The sequence below is a fragment of the Danio rerio genome, chromosome 23 (assembly GCF_052040795.2).
Source record: "Danio rerio strain M-AB ecotype USA chromosome 23, GRCz13ab, whole genome shotgun sequence".
In the NCBI taxonomy this organism is placed as follows: domain Eukaryota; kingdom Metazoa; phylum Chordata; class Actinopteri; order Cypriniformes; family Danionidae; genus Danio; species Danio rerio.
The window spans coordinates 38,835,255-38,853,617 of NC_141043.1; the positions used below are offsets into that span (position 1 = coordinate 38,835,255).

At 39.5% G+C, this 18,363-nt stretch overlaps 1 protein-coding gene across 1 annotated transcript; it reads right to left on the bottom strand.

Moving 5' to 3' along the window:
* Positions 1 to 8,709: 8,709 nt before the first annotated feature.
* On the bottom strand, positions 8,710 to 14,577 carry LOC147838259 (uncharacterized). The gene is made up of 2 exons (XM_087307591.1): positions 12,333 to 14,577; positions 8,710 to 11,216 (listed from the first exon to the last, which is right to left on the bottom strand). The coding sequence occupies exon 1, from the start codon at positions 14,280 to 14,282 to the stop codon at positions 13,062 to 13,064; it is 1,221 nt and encodes a 406-aa protein (XP_087163717.1). The 5' UTR covers positions 14,283 to 14,577; the 3' UTR covers positions 8,710 to 11,216; positions 12,333 to 13,061.
* Between the last annotated feature and the right edge of the window lie 3,786 nt (positions 14,578 to 18,363).

An 18,363-nucleotide genomic window follows, 5' to 3' on the forward strand; every position in this document is an offset into this window, starting at 1 on the left:
CATGCTCAAAATTGCGACCTCCTTCTATCATCCTTTCTCTCGCTTTCTCTCATCTCTGGCTGATTTGATTTGGCTGTTTGGCCCTTACCTGCGTCATCATGTCTTTTTGAAGAGATTCCCATCTGACTTGTAGCTGAGACACGTCGTCAAACACAGACAGCCCTTCCGGAAGAATCTTTCAGACAAACACGGGCAGCCGCATCTAATGGGATTTCCAATAGTCAGAGACCCCTGAATAGCCCTAAAAATATCACACACACACTGAGAGAGTTTTCCCTAGCTTTATGTAGCATCAGAACATCCAAACATCTGAAGGAAATAAAAGACTATCAACACAGAGTCAAGGGAATTCACGAGTATTTAAGGTTTTTTAAATGGATGAGTGGCTAATTTGTGGACTTTCATAATCTACTCATCTCCAGCGATGACAGTGTGTAGCGGTGAGCTGTTCTGCATTCTGTTAAATAATTATATATTTTTAGATTAATAAGATCATACTAATTCATTTGAGTTAGCCACTAATTTACCAAAATGTAAAGTAGTTTTTCTGTGAAATGAGGTTGAAAACTCAAAAAAGCTGATTTATACAGTGTATCCGGAAAGTATTCATAGCGCTTCACTTTTTCCACATTGTTTTATGTTACAGCCTTATTCCAAAATGGATTAAATACATTCATTTTCTCAAATAAAAAGTAAATAAATAAAAAAGCTGAAAAATCACATGTACAGAAGTATTCACAGCCTTTGCTCAATACTTTGTTGATACACCTTTGGCAGCAATTACAGCCTCAAGTCTTTTTGAATATGATGCTACAAGCTTGGCACACCTGTCTTTGGGAATTTTAGCCCATTCCTCTTTGCAGTACCTCTCTATCAGGTTGGATGGGAAGTGACGGTGTACAGCCATTTTCAGATCTCTCCAGAGATGTTAAATAGGATTTAGGTCTGGGGTCTGGCTGAGCCATTGAAGGACATTTACTGAGTTATTGTGAATCCACTCCATTGATATTTTGGAGGTGTGCTTTGGGTCATTGTCCTGCTGGAAGATGAACCATCGCCCCCGTCTGAGGTCAAGAGCACTCTGAAGCAGATTTACATTCAGGATGTCTCTGTACATTGCTGCATTCATCTTTCCCTCTATCCTGACTAGTCTTCCAGTTCCTGCTGCTGAAAAACATCCTCACAGCATTATGCTGCCACCACCATGCTTCACTGTAGGGATGGTATTAGCCTAGGGATGAGTGGTGCCTGGTTTTCTCCAAATGTAACGCCTGGCATTCACTCCAAAGAGTTCAGTTTTAGTCTCATCAGACCAGAGAATTTTGTTCCTTATGGTCTGAGAGTCCTTCAGATGCCTTTTGGCAAATTCCAGGCAGGGAGTAGCTTCCGTCTGGCCAATCTACCATACAGGCCTGATTAGTGGATTGCTGCACAGATGGTTGTCCTTCTGTAAGGTTCTCCACTCTCCACAGAAGAACGCTGGAGCTCAGACAGAGTGACCATCAGGTTATTAATCACCTCCCTGACTAAGGCCCTTCTCCCCCAATCACTCAGCTTAGATGGCTGGCCTGCTCTAGGAAAAGTATTCAGATCCGCTTCAATTTTTCACTCTTTGTTATATTGCAGTCATTTGCTAAAATCATTTAAGTTCATTTTTTTCTCTCATTAATGTACACACAGCCCCCCATATTGCCAATTTTACATTGTAGTATTTTGCACTGTCTGGATTTTGCACTGTCTGGAGCCAGCACCTAAGCTTTTTACTCATCATAGCACACGTGCTGCAAATGATGTGGCAATAAAAGTGATTTGATTTGACATAAGCACCGTTTTGATCCAATACAGCCATGAGTCTTTATGGGAAAGATGCAACAAGTTTTTCCCACCTGGATTTGGGGATCCACTGCCATTCCTTCTTGCAGATCCTCTTAAGTTCTGTTAGGTCGGATGTTAAATGTTAGTGGACAGCCATTTTTAGGTCTGTCCAGAGATGCTCAATTAGGTTTAAGTCAGGGCTCTGGCTGGACCATTCAAGAACAGTCTCACCAAAATTGGACAATAGAAGATTGGAAAAACATTGCCTGGTCTGATGAATCTCGATTTCTGCTGCGACATTCGTATGGTATGGTCAGAATTTGGCATCAACACCATGAAAGCATGAATCCATCCTGCCTTGTATCAGCGATTCAGACTGCTACTGGTGGCGAAATTGTGTGGGGAATATTTTCTTGGCACACTTTGGGTCCATTAGTAACAATTGAGCCTCATGTCAGTGCCGTAGCCTACCTAAATATTGTCGCTGACCCTGTCCATCCCTTTATGACCACAGTGTACTTATCTTCTGATGGCTACTTCCAGCAGGATAACACAGACTAGTTTCTTGAACATGACAATGAGTTCACTCTGCTCAAATGGCCTCCAGTCACTAGAACTCTATATAATAGAGAACCTTTTCGGATCTGGTGGAATGGAAGATTCACATCATGGATGTGCAGCTGACAAATCTGCAGCAACTGCATGATGCTATCATGTCAATAGGGACCAACATCTCTGAGGAATATTTTCAGCAGCTTGTTGAATCTATGCCCTGAGGGATTAATGCAGTTCTGAAGGCAAAAGGGGGTCCAACTCGGTACTATAGTCAGATGTACCTACAGTAATAAAGTGGCTGGTGAATATATATCTCATTTCATGCCTTTTCTGGAACACTTAATCTGATTAGTTAATAAATATTTATTTCATAATAATACAGTTGAACAAATATTTTTCTGTAAATAAATGCAGTCATGGTGAGCCAAAAGATCTTGCAGTTGAGCTGTATTGATTTGTCTCGTCTCATTTTTGCAGCCATGATGACTCACTAATCATATAAAGTTACTGATGACCACTCGCTGCTCGCATTTACTGACCTCTCTAAATGTGTGATGTCATCAAGAACAGTCAGGCGCTGATGACATCACATGCTGTCATATGACAAGCCGGCCACTTTATACTTCGAATGCATATTTAATGCTCAAAAAACGAAAAATCTCCTCAGGGAGGAAATTACAAATGAAGATTCCACGAATAAAGCGTGCACAAATGGATTCGCTGCTTTGTGTCGAGCATTTGTTTGTTTGTATTATTCATCGTCCTAGCATGTTTCTTCCGTAAATAAACTTGGCAAACAAAACTATTTATACGCATTATACATCTGTCATGTTGTTGATCCATCATAGAGGCAGGAGACGGAGAGGAAAGGCGATTAATAAAATATCAAACTATCAAAATGCAAGCTCAGAGTGTAGAGGAGGTCAAGTGAGACCCCACATCCTGAACCAAGCAGAAACCTGTTACTCAGAAATGTGGATATCTTCTCAAAATGTGCATTTAAGGTTTAGTTCTAAGGGCAAAACTTTTTAAAATGAGTGTTTTCTGTGTTGTTTAATTGAAAGTACTTGCTTTGTGTTTTGTAAAAAGCATCTGTTCTGCATTTTCCTCAATAGTTTCCCTGAGTGTTGCACTTTAAAGCCAATGATAACCTTTTGCTTGAGTTGAGAGGACCTGGGAACATACAAACTCAAAAGCTGCAAAAAATAATATATAGCAGTATTAATATTTTTCTCTATAACCTTAAAACCTTTTACACTTCAGTTCAAATTACGGAACTAATATTTAGTTGTAGACGCATTATACTTAAAACTTGCTTTTGAATCAAGTCAAACAACGTTTTTTATCCAGAAACAGGTATTTCAGTGAATAATGAACAAACAGCATCCCATTGATTCTGTCAGTATTGGGTTTTGCTTTAGAAAATATTTTTTTATGTCACCACTGAGTTTTCATTTGGGTTAAGGTTAGGGCAGTGAGCGGGCCACGCAATTACCTTAATCCTTTTTGCCTAAATAACAAGATGTCGCCATTACCCTAATCTTTTTTGCCTGAAAACAAGAGGTCGCTTGCTTTATTGCTAATAACCGTGGTTCAAGATGTGTGTGTGTGTGTACAAATGAAATTATGAAATTAAAAAACAACAGGGAAACATAATGCAAGCCAATAAAATTAATATAATTAATCATCTTTTATTTAGGGCAGTCCTGTGGCTCAGTGGTTAACACTGTCGCCTTACAGCAAGAAGGTTGCTGGTTCAAGCCCCGGCTGGCACTTCTGTGTGGAGTTTGCATGTTCTCCCTGCGTTGGCGTGGGTTTCCCCCAGGTGCTTTGGTTTCCTCTAGAGTCCAAAGATATGCGCTATAGGTGAATTGAATAAGCTAAATTGGCGTAGTGTATGTGTGTGAATGAGTGTGTATGGATGTTTCTCAGTGATGGGTTGCGACTGGAAGGGTATCCGCTTTGTAAAACATATGCTGGATAAGTTGTTGGTTTGTTCCGCTGTGGCGACCGCTGATTAATAAAGGGACTAAGCCAAAGGAAAATAAATGAACAAATGGGTGAATCTTCTATTTAAAATTATTAGATATAAACAATATCTAATATTTTTTTTAAACAATATTTTCATCTTATTGCAAAATATCCTTAAATGAATAAAAGTGGGCAGAGCTATAGATCACTTTAGTAGAATCATGCTCACTGCAGCTCTCTGATTGGAAGTTGTTATGCCTGATTTGTGCTATTAAACACAGTTAAGAGAAATTAAACACACAAAAAAATGTATGCAATTGATTAACAGCTGCAAAGTCTTTAGGTTTATCGTTTTTATGTAAGGTTTATGTCTGTTTCTCATTTTTACATTTGCATATTTGTATACGTTTTAAAACTACTATTGATGCTTTGCCGTTTTCTACATAAACATAGAGTTTAGTTTGATAGATTATTTTTCCTACACCAGAATTTCACATTTACTTTAGTTCTGTGTAATTGTTTGTTTTAATAACTCATCTCTAACTGATTTATTTTGTCTTTGCCATGATGACAATAAATAATATTTGACTAGATATTTTTCAGGACACTTTTAGCTTAAAGTGGCATTTAAAGGGTTAACTAACTAGGCAGGGTAGGGTAATTAGGCAAGTTATTGTAAAATAATGTTTTTTTTCTGTAGACTATCAAAAAATAGCTTAAAGGGGTTAATAATTTTGACCCCAAAATGATTTTAAAAAAATTTAAACTTTTTTATTCTAGCTGAAATAAAACAAATAATAGTAATAGACAAATCTTTTTATTGAATTTTTCAGAAAAAAATTGTTAACAGATCAACTCAAACATACAAGAACAAAGTACATGAAGAAAATAGAAAAACAAATACAAAGTGAAATATTAATTAAAAAGAAAAAGGTAAGGGGGTGGGGCTTACAATTCAAGTATTTGGAATAAATTATTTGGAATAAAATATGACAGGAAGGGTCTCCAAACTTTGAAGAATCTATTGTTTGAGCCTTGGGTGTTATATTTGAGTTTGTCTAGCTTTAGATATGCCATCACATTTTCTAAGTTTAGTTGACTTCCACTGCAAAAGTATTAGCCTTCGGGCCAACAAATAAAAGAAAGCTAATGCATTTAATTGACCTGCTGATAGTGCAAGGTTTTCAGGTGTCACACCAAATATTGCCATCATTGGATCTGGTTGTATCTCCTTTTCACATATATTAGAAAAAATCTCAAACACCGCAGACCAAAATGGTCTTAGGGATGGACACGCCCAGAACATATGAGCCAAGGTGGCCACATCTCTGTGGCACCTAGAACATGTTGGATCAGTTTCTGAGAAAATTCTTGACAATTTGCTTTTAGAAAAGCCTACGAGTTATCTTAAATTGTAATAAACCCATGTTTGATGCAGAAATAAAACAAATAAGACTTTCTCCAGAAGAAATAAATATACTTTCACAGACATACTGTGAAAATTTATTTGCTCTGTTAAACATCATTTAGGAAATATTTAAAAAAGAAAAAAATCAAAGGGGGCTAATAGTTCTGACTTCAACAACTATATATATATATATATATATACACATATAGTTTTGTTTTTAGTTTTATTGTTTTTATTTCTATTAACATTTATTTTATTTCAGGTTACATAAAGTTTTTAATTTACGTCTCAGCTGCCTGTTGTGATAACCCTGGAATGTATACCAGGACTTTAATGTTCTTTCAGTGAAAGAATACAGAATATTATGGCCTGTCACATTCTTCAAATGAAAACCCACACCTGCAGAATAATGTCCTCCGTCATGTGGATCAAGCTGTTCTGCGGCACGTTCAATCCAGAACATGAGCAAAAGGAAACGTTGTGTTTATCAAGCAATGCATTTTTCATCCATGTTCAATGCATTATTAATGCTCTCACAACATTGACTTCCTGAAGCCATGTTTTATTTTTCCCCTGGTTTTACATTAATTAATCATTTTGTTTTATTTTTTGCATCAGCACAACCCGCTTCTGGCATAACAAACCGTGATACGGTCAGATATCATGCAGACCCTGTGATAATAATACAAGCTTTATTTCAGCTACTTTTTTTTTTTGCACTGATTGACTGACTGAGCTGACTTGAATGGACTGGAGAGTTACTAAAAACATAAACGACTTCGATTTGTAGATTATTAGCATAAAAGAATGTGGATTTATGGCCGTATTAAGTGACTGAATGATATGGATGTAGGGTTCGCTGCGCATCTGCTTTATTACCTCATATGGTCTTGATAACTCCTTGACAGTGGGAATGATTTATTAGTCGGTATCCACAAAGTGCTCAGGTCAGAAGAAATACGAGCAGATAAAGCTTAAACAATCACACTGTGGGTATTTGACACTCACTATATCACACACTCTGATCCACAGCTAGTCATGTTTTCCTTCAGGTCCTCATACATTAGTTGCTTGATTGAAACATGATAGACAGTATATGGGGTTACAACAAATGTGAAGAAAAGCACTTATTCTTTTGACATTTTCTACATTTTTTTGGTTGCAAAGTATTAATATGATGATCCTTCCTAAAACATAAGGGCATCATTCATTCGTTCATTCATTCATTCATTTTCTGTCGGTTTTATTCATCAGGGGTCACCACAGCGGAACAAACTGCCAACTTATCCAGTATATGTTTTACACTGCGGATGCCCTTCCAGCTTCAGCCCAGTTCTGGGAAACATTCATCCACATACACTACAGCCAATTTAGTTTATTCAGTTTACCTATAGCACATGTCTTTGGGGGAAACAGGAGCACCCAGAGGAAGAGTATCAAAATTAAAATATATTAAAATAAAAGGTCCCACTTTATATTGTGTCCTTAACTACTATGTACTTACATCAAAAAAATAAATACAATGTACTTACTGTGTTTATAATGTAGTTTAAGTTGGGATAGAGGTTAAGTTATGGACAGGTTTGGTGGCATGGGTAGGTTTAAGGGTGGGTTAAGGTGTAAGGGATGGTCAACAGTGTATTTACAAATGTTATTACAAAAGTTAAATACAGATGTAATTACATATATGTATTTAATCAAGCATAAGTACACAGTAAATACATGTATTTACACACTAAGTACGTTGTAACAAACTATTAATTCCTGTGTAAGTACATATTAGTTAAGGCCACTTAATTTAAAGTGGGACCAAATAATAAAGTAAAATATGTTAAAATGAAAAGTATAAAAAAATATACGGTGGCTGAGAGAGCTTAACATACTGCAGTTTAAGAAAACACGTGCAATTAAAGAATTAAGAAAAAATCTTCATCCATTGGACAGCACATTGGGTTTGGTTATTTAGGTTATGGTTATTTAGGCTATTAAGTACTAAAGACACAGAAATCTGAGTGTTAAAAAAGCAAACTAAAAACTCACCTTTAAAAGATCACCTACAACTTCACTGAGGCCTCGTTTAGACTAATGCGTTTTCATTTTAAAAGGCACAGGTTTGCTACGGTTATGCCAACCGTCCACACTATGCCGGAGTTTTCCAAAACAGAGAATGTGGAAACGCTGGAGAGGCCGTTTTCATTTTAAAACACTGCTGCTCCGTCTTAGATGGGGGAAAACAGAGACATCTGAAAACGGAGGCGGGGCTGCAGACATTCGCCTCTCTAATTGGGGCTTTTCCTCAATATTAAGTAGCCTACACACACAGTTCAGTCCTGCATCCTCTCCTTATAAGTTCAGACTTCGCAAGTTTGATATGAAAACAGACTCCCGAGGACACGTCGGGTAAATCTTCAAAAGGAGCAGTGTACTTTATAACCTTATTCACATCATCCTGGATACGTTGTTTTACTTTCTTAACAATAAAATGAAAACATGATATGAGGAACTGCTATTTTCATTTTGATATTAACAACTTAACAGACAGCAGAAATGTTGAGGCGTCGTGCTGCATATATGAGCTTCATCTTCACTGCATGTGTATTCATAACAAAACTGAGCCAGTAAGATTACAGCCTCCTTTAATTTTCACTGAAAATACAAAACATACCCTCTCTTTTGCTCAATATCAGTTTTAATAATCAATAATGGCTATTATAAAAGTATAACGTACAATAAGTTTATACATTATTGGAAATTAAAGCAAATCAGCTAATATACAGAATGTACGTGGTTACATTAATTATTAACTTATCTTTGCGCCAAAACACGTTACCTGAGAACAAGTAACGGATTTACAAGATCAAAGTCGGGGAATATGTCGTTAGATATAAATGTAATATAGGGTTCGAGTATTTTGCGTGACTCACTCTCAAAGTAAATAAAATAAATCACCGGAGACGGCTTGTGAAACGTGACCTGTCTTTACTACTTTTCACCAGTCAGCGCTTACAAATGTAACAACCAACATGGCATTCAGCCAATCAGAATGTACAAAGATGAAGATCCAAGTAAATCTAACATTTCGAACAGTAACGCAGATTCCACACTTTAACTACCATCTATCTGAACATATTTTTAATCTTACATTTCTTTTTCCACCCACTTAAGAAACGTCCTCGTTTCTTTTGAGTTACAAAATTAAAGAAAAACAGAAGAAAAGAAAAAGAAAGAAACTACCTGTTAAAGTAGCTTTTTAGAGTCCCTTATGTCAAAAGATAATCTCTTAAATATCCAGGTAGTTTAACTGGACGCCGGCCTAGACATGTCATTTGAGCTGAACTTGAACTCTGATTAGGTGTGGACGTAACACTGGCTGGGTCCACTGAGGAAGAAGGCACTTGAAGAGGAAGGGGTGCCTGTGGGAGGATTTGGTCTTCTGACGTTAAGTTAGGTGTGCACCGTGCAAATTGTGGTGGTTTGAAAGGTAACGCACCTGATAGAGCGGTCAAGGATGGGGAAGGATACGAAGCAGAGAGGGTAGTTTGCTGCGGTTTTTGAGGAACTGGTGCACAATATGGTCTCAGTCGGTTGTAATGAACAATTTGACATTTTTCTGGATCATCCAGAAGATAGTGGATTTTGTATGTGACACCCACATCCCTCTCTGACTCCAAACATTCCACAATTTCAAAGGGTCCTTTCCAGTGAGGTGTAAGTTTCTGTCTTACTGTGGTTGGGTCATGCAGCCAAACAAGATCTCCCTCTTGATATGGGGTAAAATTTAGATTCCTATCATAATGTCGCTTCTGTTGATGATAGGCATGTTCACTGTTTTGGGCAACAGCTGTAAATACATCCTCAAGTTTACTGATCATATCTACAGCATACTCAGGGACTGACTTGGTTGGAGATTGCGGTGAACTCTTTGGCAACAGTAAATTAGCTGGCAATCTGGCTTCCCGACCATGTGTCAGGAAAAAGGGAGTAAAGCCGGTCGATGAATGGGGACTGGTATTATATGCTAATGCTACCTGTCTGAGATAATCATCCCATTCTCCTTGCTGTTGCTGCAAAATCTTCGTCAACTGGTCAATAAGAGTTCTATTGAAACGCTCAACCATACCATCACATTGTGGATGGTAGGGGCTAGTCCTGGTCTTCTGAATGCCCACCAGTTGACAGAGATTTTGAATTAGCTCAGATTCAAATTGTCGCCCTTGATCTGTGTGTAAGACCTCTGGAATTCCATGTTCACAGACAAAATTTTCAAACAGACACTTTGCCACTGTGGTAGCCCTCTGGTCAGAAATAGCATAAAGATTAACATATTTCGAAAAATAGTCTTGCACAACAAGAACATATCGATTTCCGTGACTTGTAACAGGAAGTTCAAGAATGTCCGCAGCCACTTTCTGAAAAGGTGCAGTTGCTGTTATTGTTTTCATAGGTGCTTTTTGACGAGGAATTGGGGTGCGTCGGGCATCACAAGGAACGCATTTCTTACACCACTCATATATGTCCCGGGACATGAAAGGCCAGAAGCAGAGCTGTTGTGCCTGTTTCACAACTTTTTCTGCTGACAGATGTCCAGCAATGGGATTGCCATGGAGAGATTGAAGGACTTGTTTCCTTAAAGTTTGAGGTACAATGACCTGACAAGTCACAGACTTCGTACTTGAATTGACGATTTCTCGACAGAGAAGACCATTATGTAGCGTGAGCCTTGTGAATTCTTTCCAGAAAATCCTCTCCTCCTGTGACCGTTTGCTTATCTTTCTGTATGGTGGCCTTAACCCCTTTAGTTTCCAACTTATTACTTCCTTTAAAACTGGATCCTGTTTTTGGTGCTCTATAAAACTTGATTCAGAAGTAGCCAGTTGTAGCATAAGAGATGGAGTTCTCTCCATCTCTTGATTCACACAGGCAGATAAGGTTGGTGAAACATGGGTTATACTGACTGATGGACCCAAGACTTTGGATCCCTGTGCAGCAGATAAGTAACCACTGTCAGATTTAGATACTGGAGAGCCAACATTAGCCTCACCTGAAGACGAGGCTGGGATTTCCATAGCTGAATCCGATGCTTGACGACGTGATAGGGCGTCAGCATTTGCATGTTTTAGTCCTTTTCGGTGTATGACCGTCCATTCAAATGGATCCAATTCAAGGGCCCAGCGGGCTCTTCTCCCAGTGCGATCGCTGTCAATTGGTATTTTCCTTAACCCCATGAGAGGTTTGTGGTCCGTAATGATGAAGAAATGCTGCTTATACAGATAGTGGCGGAAATGTCTCACAGCCCACACAATGGCCCAGAGTTCCCTATCATACGTGGACCACTTCCTTTCAGCTTTTGTGAGGACATGACTGGCATATGCGATCACTGTTTCTTGAGTCCCCTTTTCCTGGGCTAAAACAGCTCCAATAGCAGATGCAGAGGCATCTGTGTACAGAAGAAACGGTTGATGAAAATCTGGGAAAGAAACAATAGGTGGGTGAGATAGGGCATGTTTCAAATAGGTAAATGCCTCATTACATTCAGCTGTCCAACTGAATCTAGCATTTTTTTCTGTCAATTTATGGAGAGGGACTGCATGCTGAGCAAAATCTTTTATAAATTTCCTATAGTAAGAGCATAATCCCAAAAATGACCTCACTTCAGTAGGTGAGCGTGGTACAGGCCAATCTTGGACACTCTGAACATTCCTTGGATCAGGTTTTATCCCGTCTTTAGATACAATGTGGCCCAAGAACTGAACCTCCCTTTTGGCAAGAGAGCATTTGGAGGGATTGAGTTTTAACCCACAGGACTTGAATCTGGTGAACACTTCCTCCAATTGCTGGAGGTGATCATTAAATGTCTTACTGAAAATAAGGACATCGTCCAAATACACCAAGCATGTTTTCCATGGCAGACCACGAAGCACCATTTCCATCAACCTTTGAAAGGTTGCTGGAGCATTTGTCAAACCCATCGGCATAACTTTAAAATGGTACAGCCCATCACCTGTGGTGAATGCGGTTTTTTCACGATCTTCTTTTGCCAGTTCCACTTGCCAATAACCATGCTGAAGGTCTATTGTGGAGAACCAAGCAGATCCTGACAAAGCATCCAAAGCATCATCAACTCTAGGTAGAGGATGAGAGTCTTTCACGGTTACTGAATTTAACTTCCTGTAATCTAAGCAAAATCGCCATGTTCCATCCCTTTTACGCACCAACACTACAGGCGCTGCCCATGGGCTATAGCTTTCTTCAATGACATCTGCTTTTAAAAGTTTTGTCACTTGTTGCTGTATTTCTTGTCTTTGTTCAGGAGTAACACGGTAAGGCCTTTGTTTGATTGGCAGGGCTTCCCCCGTCCGAATTCGATGTTTAATCATGCCTGTTCTCCCTCTGTCATCAGAATCCTTACTAAAAATATCACAGTACTTAGTCAACAGCGCTGTTAGGGATTCAACTTGGGATGCCGACAGATCTGAATTATCAATGGATACAGAGGGGGTAGCGGCCGAAGGATCAGATAGAATATTACAACATTCTCCCTCCAAAACTGTTGAGTCAAGAGCAGAAAGAAATTGAAACTCACCCAGGTGCTGGCCTGCATGGATTTCGATGTCTTCCTCTGTGGTATTCAAAACCCGCACTGTAGTCAGACCATTTCGAACCTCGCTGAGGGTGTGTGCAACAGCCACATTACTAGCCGTGTTGGGTTCCAGGACACCTGTGTAGGCTGTTGGCACAGGAGAAACAGCTGTTGCTCCCGCAACACATGCTGTGATAACCGTTTCACTCCATGGCGGTAGTTTGGTAGATGCAAGCACAGAAACATTACAACAGGCTGCAGCTTCATGACCTGTAGAGAGCAAGGGAAGCTCAAAATTCCATAAGGACATTTTCTCATTTGTCACATCAATCAGAGCATGATGCTTTTGTAAGAAGTCCCAGCCCAAAATAATAGGATGGTGTGCACCCCTAACGACCTGGAAATCATGCTGCAGTAACTCTGTGCCAAGTCTCATGCCCAAAACTAAAACTCCTAAAGTGTCCAGACATTGTCCAGTGACAGAGCGTGCAAGCACCATGGAAGTTTTTATGGGGCGTTTTCTCAACATGGGATGAGAATTTCGAAAGTCTTCCCCAACAATAGAAATAGTAGAGCCAGTGTCCACAAGAGCAGAGACCTCAACTCCTTCCACAATTGCCAAAATATTTGCTGACACTTTGTTGGGACTTTGTATGTGCTCATAGTTTTTACTAACTGTAAAATCGGTGTGAGGCAGGGAGGTTGAAGCTGATGTTTGCCCCTCAACATCAGCTAGTGGAAGTTTCCCTGTTGTTTGTATGGGTGTTGGCTGTCAGGGGACTGAAAGCGTACAACGCGTCGGCTCTGGGGGCTCTCATCTCTACTCCACCGACGAACTGGGCTAGGGCTGCGAGCCCGTCTATATTCGTCATTACGATACCTGCGGTCTGAAAAGTTCGAAGCCCTTTCTGATGAGTAATAAGGTCTAACTTTGTCACCTCCCCATGAGTTGTCACTGTCCCCTGTCATTGTGCGACGCCAATCAGTTGACACTGCAGCATCCTTTCGCCAGCTCTTAGATGAATGAGCATTATCAGACTGATGTTGTGGATTATGATATGTTGGTGAAGGGCTACGTGTCACTCTAGGCTGTTGCTTTACTGAAGGAATTTTGTTTCTCTCCCAGAATTCCAAACAGTGTGTGAGATGAGCATTTTTCTCTTGTAGCTGGCGTACATCATTTTTCAGTTCATTCACAGTTATTGTTAATTGCTCCACAGCCTGAAGTAACTTTCCCTCAGTATGATGAGACTGCACAGCGGCCACTTGATTTTGATTTTGTGTAGACTGAATTGACCCTGCATGAAGTTGCATAGCTGCACGGGCCCGTTCACAGCGACATGCAACTATAAGGGCTTGATCCATATCTGTTGCACCTTGTTCATGAATTTTTGCTTGCAAAGCTGGGTCCAATCCAGCCACAAAACGTCTAAACTTTTCACCTTCCTGGGCAATAATATCATAGTCAGGAAAAGCCTCTAGGACAAGACGAGTAATATCAGCGCTGAATACTTCTAAACTTTCACCAATTTTCCGAGGGCGAGCATTCACATGAGTTTGGAAAAATGGCAATGACTGTTGAAGCCCAAAAACATGCTTTAGTCTCTCTGTCACTGTGTTGTAGTTAGTCTTTACAGGAGTTGGAAGGCTGTCCCAATACAAAAAGGCAGCATCAGATAGCCGTGTTGGCAACACGGATGATAACATGTTCATCAAATCTGTTCCTTGTGGTGTCATTGCTCTAACAGCCACTTCAAAACGACGAGCCCAACTAGAAAATGATTCAGTGCCATCCCCTTTAAATGCAGCTGGAAGTTCAATGTGTAAATTGCCTGCCACAAAAGGTGCCAGTGGCTGCTGGTTTACGCTGCCACTAGCACTGGATGAACTAGAGGATGAATTGGCAGAAGAGCTGGCAGCAGCAGCAGCAGCAGCAGACTCAGGCTCAGACATACTTTCTGTTCATTTGTTTGTATCTCACCCTTGTGTGGCAAGTCGTGTGGTTGTTCTTCCGAATATTTACACAATTATCACTTCATAAATCCGGTGACACAATCGGAGAGCAAAGTCCAAATGGTGCCAATTTCGCGGCAGTCAAGTTAATAAAACTCCGCGAAAAGCGCCAAAAATGCAAAAATAACCCAGCTGCCACCAAATGTAATATAGGGTTCGAGTATTTTGCGTGACTCACTCTCAAAGTAAATAAAATAAATCACCGGAGACGGCTTGTGAAACGTGACCTGTCTTTACTACTTTTCACCAGTCAGCGCTTACAAATGTAACAACCAACATGGCATTCAGCCAATCAGAATGTACAAAGATGAAGATCCAAGTAAATCTAACATTTCGAACAGTAACGCAGATTCCACACTTTAACTACCATCTATCTGAACATATTTTTAATCTTACATAAACAACAAGATGAATTAAATATAATGTTTAACAAATATAGTGAGATTAGATCCAGCGGTAGATCCTTGATGAACAGTCCGACGAGCACAGCTCTCATCTGGCTAGATATGCTGCAGCGCATGCCAGTGTGTGTGTGTGTGGTCACATGATGTGCGTTTTCAGTGGTGTAGACGGACAGTTGTTCAGAAACGCTTGGTGAAACGCTAGTGTGGACGCGGATCGTTTTCATTCTAAAACCCCGTTTTAAAACTAAAATGTATTAGTAAAATGCAAACGGGGCCTGAGTCACGGCACAGCGGAGTCCATCACATTTTTCTGTCCCCTTGAAACCTTTCCTTTGTGCTCCATTCTCATGTTGTTGTGAGAAATAGCAGTGCGTTTCATTAGTTTGCTTGTGTTGTGGGAAAATGCAGTGTATTTTTTTATGTGTTTGCGTTGTGAGGATTTGCAGCACGTGTGGGGGTTTCCTTCAGGTGCTCCGGTTTCCCCCACAGTCTAAAGACCTGTGCTTTAAGTGAACTGAAATTGGTCATAGTGTATGAGTGTGTATAAATGTTAGTGTACGAATGTTACCCAGTACTGGGATGCTACTGGAGGACATCCGCTGCGTAAAACATGTGAAACGCTGTGAAATAGAACCTACTGAAAATAGAAAATTCCGACCTCTGAAATAGAAACTAAACTGAAGGAAAGTTAACGAATGATATAGAGTATGTGGTTGTAGAAAAAGTATAGAAATATAAAAGAGTTATCTGTACAAACAGAAACGTTGAAAAGTTTTTAACAAAGTGCCTAGTGCATAAGAGAAGAAGGAGTGTATGCTATAGGTGCTTTATCAAGCACACTCGCTTGTTTTTTGTACCCTGTGGGGCAGCACACTTGCTCAGTGGTTAGCTCTGTTGCCTCACAGCAAGAAGGTCACTGGTTCGAGTCCCAGATGGGTCAGTGGGCATTTCTGTGTGGAGTTTGCATTTTCTCCTCGTGTTGCTTTTGGCGTATGTGTATGCAAGAGTGTATTGGTGTTTCCCAGTACTGGGTTACAGATGAAAGGGCATCCACTTCGTAAAACATATGCTGGTAAAGTTGGCAGTTCATTCCACTGTTGGTAAATAAGGGACTAAGCCAAAGGAAAGTGAATGTACACTGTAAAAATGTCCATTAATGAACAGTTTTCCGCTTATTTGGTTGTGAATTGCATTATGGTGTTCACTTCTGTTCACTTCTGATTTTAAAATTTTAACTCTACAGATTAAAAAGTCACTTTTATTGACATTTTAGTTGTTTGAAATAATAAAATGTAAAATAAATAACATATAGGGAGAAATATGTCTGTGAAGTAACATAAAATGTTCTGGCAGCTTATTACCAGATTTTTGTTTTATAATTTACAACACCCACTCAGACAATATAGCACTTCAAAGTATCATTCAAGAGTTCACACTTAGCTGGTGATTGATTATAAAGCTTGTTTGGCGTGCTGTGACGGGAGAGAGCCCTGAGCTCATAAGATCTCCGAGCCCGGGGCTCCCTCCTGTTTGCAAGGCGAGAGGGGAGTTTGAGCTCAGGTAGATCTCGAGAACTCCCCTGCTGTAGAAGCTAATGAACAAATAGTGAGTGCTCTTAAGAGACAACTACTTACTAGGAGCATGTCTATGGTGTCGATTTGGAATAGTCAATTAACTAAAGTTTTACTTTTTTGGAGGGCGGGAAGAAACCAGGGAAACCCACGTGAGCAAGGGGAGAACGTGTATTCTCTGCACAGAAACGTCGGCTGGCTTGGTAAGGACTAAAACCAGTGATGTTCTTGCTGTGAGGCAACAGTGCTAACCACTGGGCCACCATGTCACCCATCTAGGAAGGAGGAGGAGTAGGGGTGGAAGGGGGGATTCTTCAAAACGAAGATGGCTGTCATATGGAACTAAGGGTATTTAAAGTAGCTTAGGAATCGCCTGATTGGTGAATCATAAATTGAATAATGCGCGGCCGGCTGCAAGCAATCATAAGCACTTGATCCTCTCAAAATTAGTTACTTTACAAAATGTCAATAAAAGTCAATATTTTCAACATTAAAAGCTTTTGGAGGAAAGATCAACATCCCATAATGCAATTCAAGCATAAATTAGTGAACAAACTATTAATCACAATACAGAAAACTGTCAATTTACAGATATTTGTTAAAGTGTAGAGGGAAAAAAAGAAAAACATTTCCCTACAGTAGGAACATTTTCTTAGCCATGTTCTTTCTGTAGCACGACAGCTACTAATGTCATGATGATTGGCGCCTCTTGTTTTCATTCTCTCTCTGCAATGTTATATTCTGATCTGTCCTTAATTAGAAATACTGCTGTCGCGTGGGATGATAATCTGTACTAATTGTTGACAGCACTCTTTGCTCTCTTTGAGTTGAATGAAGCCCAATTTTGTCTTCCTTGTTTGAACAAATAAGTGTTTGTGTGCGTCCGTCTGTATTGTTGCACAGAAGCAGTGTCATTAGCGGCCCTTCTTAAGCCTTTAAAGTGCAAATGGAGACACCCACTAAAGTGTCCTCCTCAAACATATGACATACGCAGTCAGCCTGCAATCCTCTGCCTTCTCTAATTATGTTTTCTGGGGGAGGGAAGACATATTATAGTTTACCCAAATATGAAAATTCATGCCCTACTCGTTCACATATAGTGAATAATGACCAGTGTTAATCCATAAAAGCAGATAGAAAAATTTCACAAAATAACGTGCAGTATCATTTACATATTCCTCGGGATGTATGATTAGTATGTATGAGTAAAGATTAAATTAATTAATTAACAGTTGGATAGTCTCTTGGTTCATTTCTCAACGAATCAGCATTTGTATAAATAGGTTGAATTATTGACTTATAAACAAAGACACTACTATAGGCAATTTTAGTTAAATTATTTAAAGTAGAAGCTTATATTGAAAATATAATAATATGAACAAATAAAAACACGCAAAACAGCTTCAGAAATATCAAAATATTTATTTAAAGGTGTTGCCTCTTTTGAAGCATAGAAATACCATAATATATTTGCGGATATTTAAGAAACATGCCAAGTGAACATTCTTGTTTATCAGAAAAGCAATGCTAAAGTCAGACCTTCTGCTTTGAAAATGTGAGTTACGTGCCGGAACGGCTGTCTTTGTTTTGGTCCCTGCACAATACAAGTTTAGTCAATTTTATTTCATCACCTGAAAAGTTGCCTTGGTGGGAAACTATGGTGTTATTTCAGTGACAAATGTCTTGAGTGCAGTATTACAAGACAAGAGCGCAATCATGTAATATGAGCGAACAAATCTTCCGATTTCCTCTCGTGCGCACTCAATACGCTGCTCGCGTGCAAAACTTCTCGTGCACACTCAAATATAGGCTACTCTGTCCACGCGGCAAACTTCTCGCGTGCACTCAAATATATGCTGCTCGCCTGCTCGTTAAGGTAAATTCTATAATAGATACTTGTGTTTTTGATGTTTTAGCTATACTGCCTATGCTTTAGGCTAGAATTATTTACAACTCCTTGTTGTAATATTGTAATTGCTTTAGCATAAGAGTATTAAGAATGGTGAACTGATCAAATTAAATACAAAGTGTATTTTTACTACAGTA

Excerpts from the sequence above, each read along its gene's own strand:
- LOC147838259 (XM_087307591.1), bottom strand. The coding sequence starts at position 14,282 with ATGTCTGAGCCTGAGTCTGCTGCTGCTGCTGCTGCTGCCAGCTCTTCT.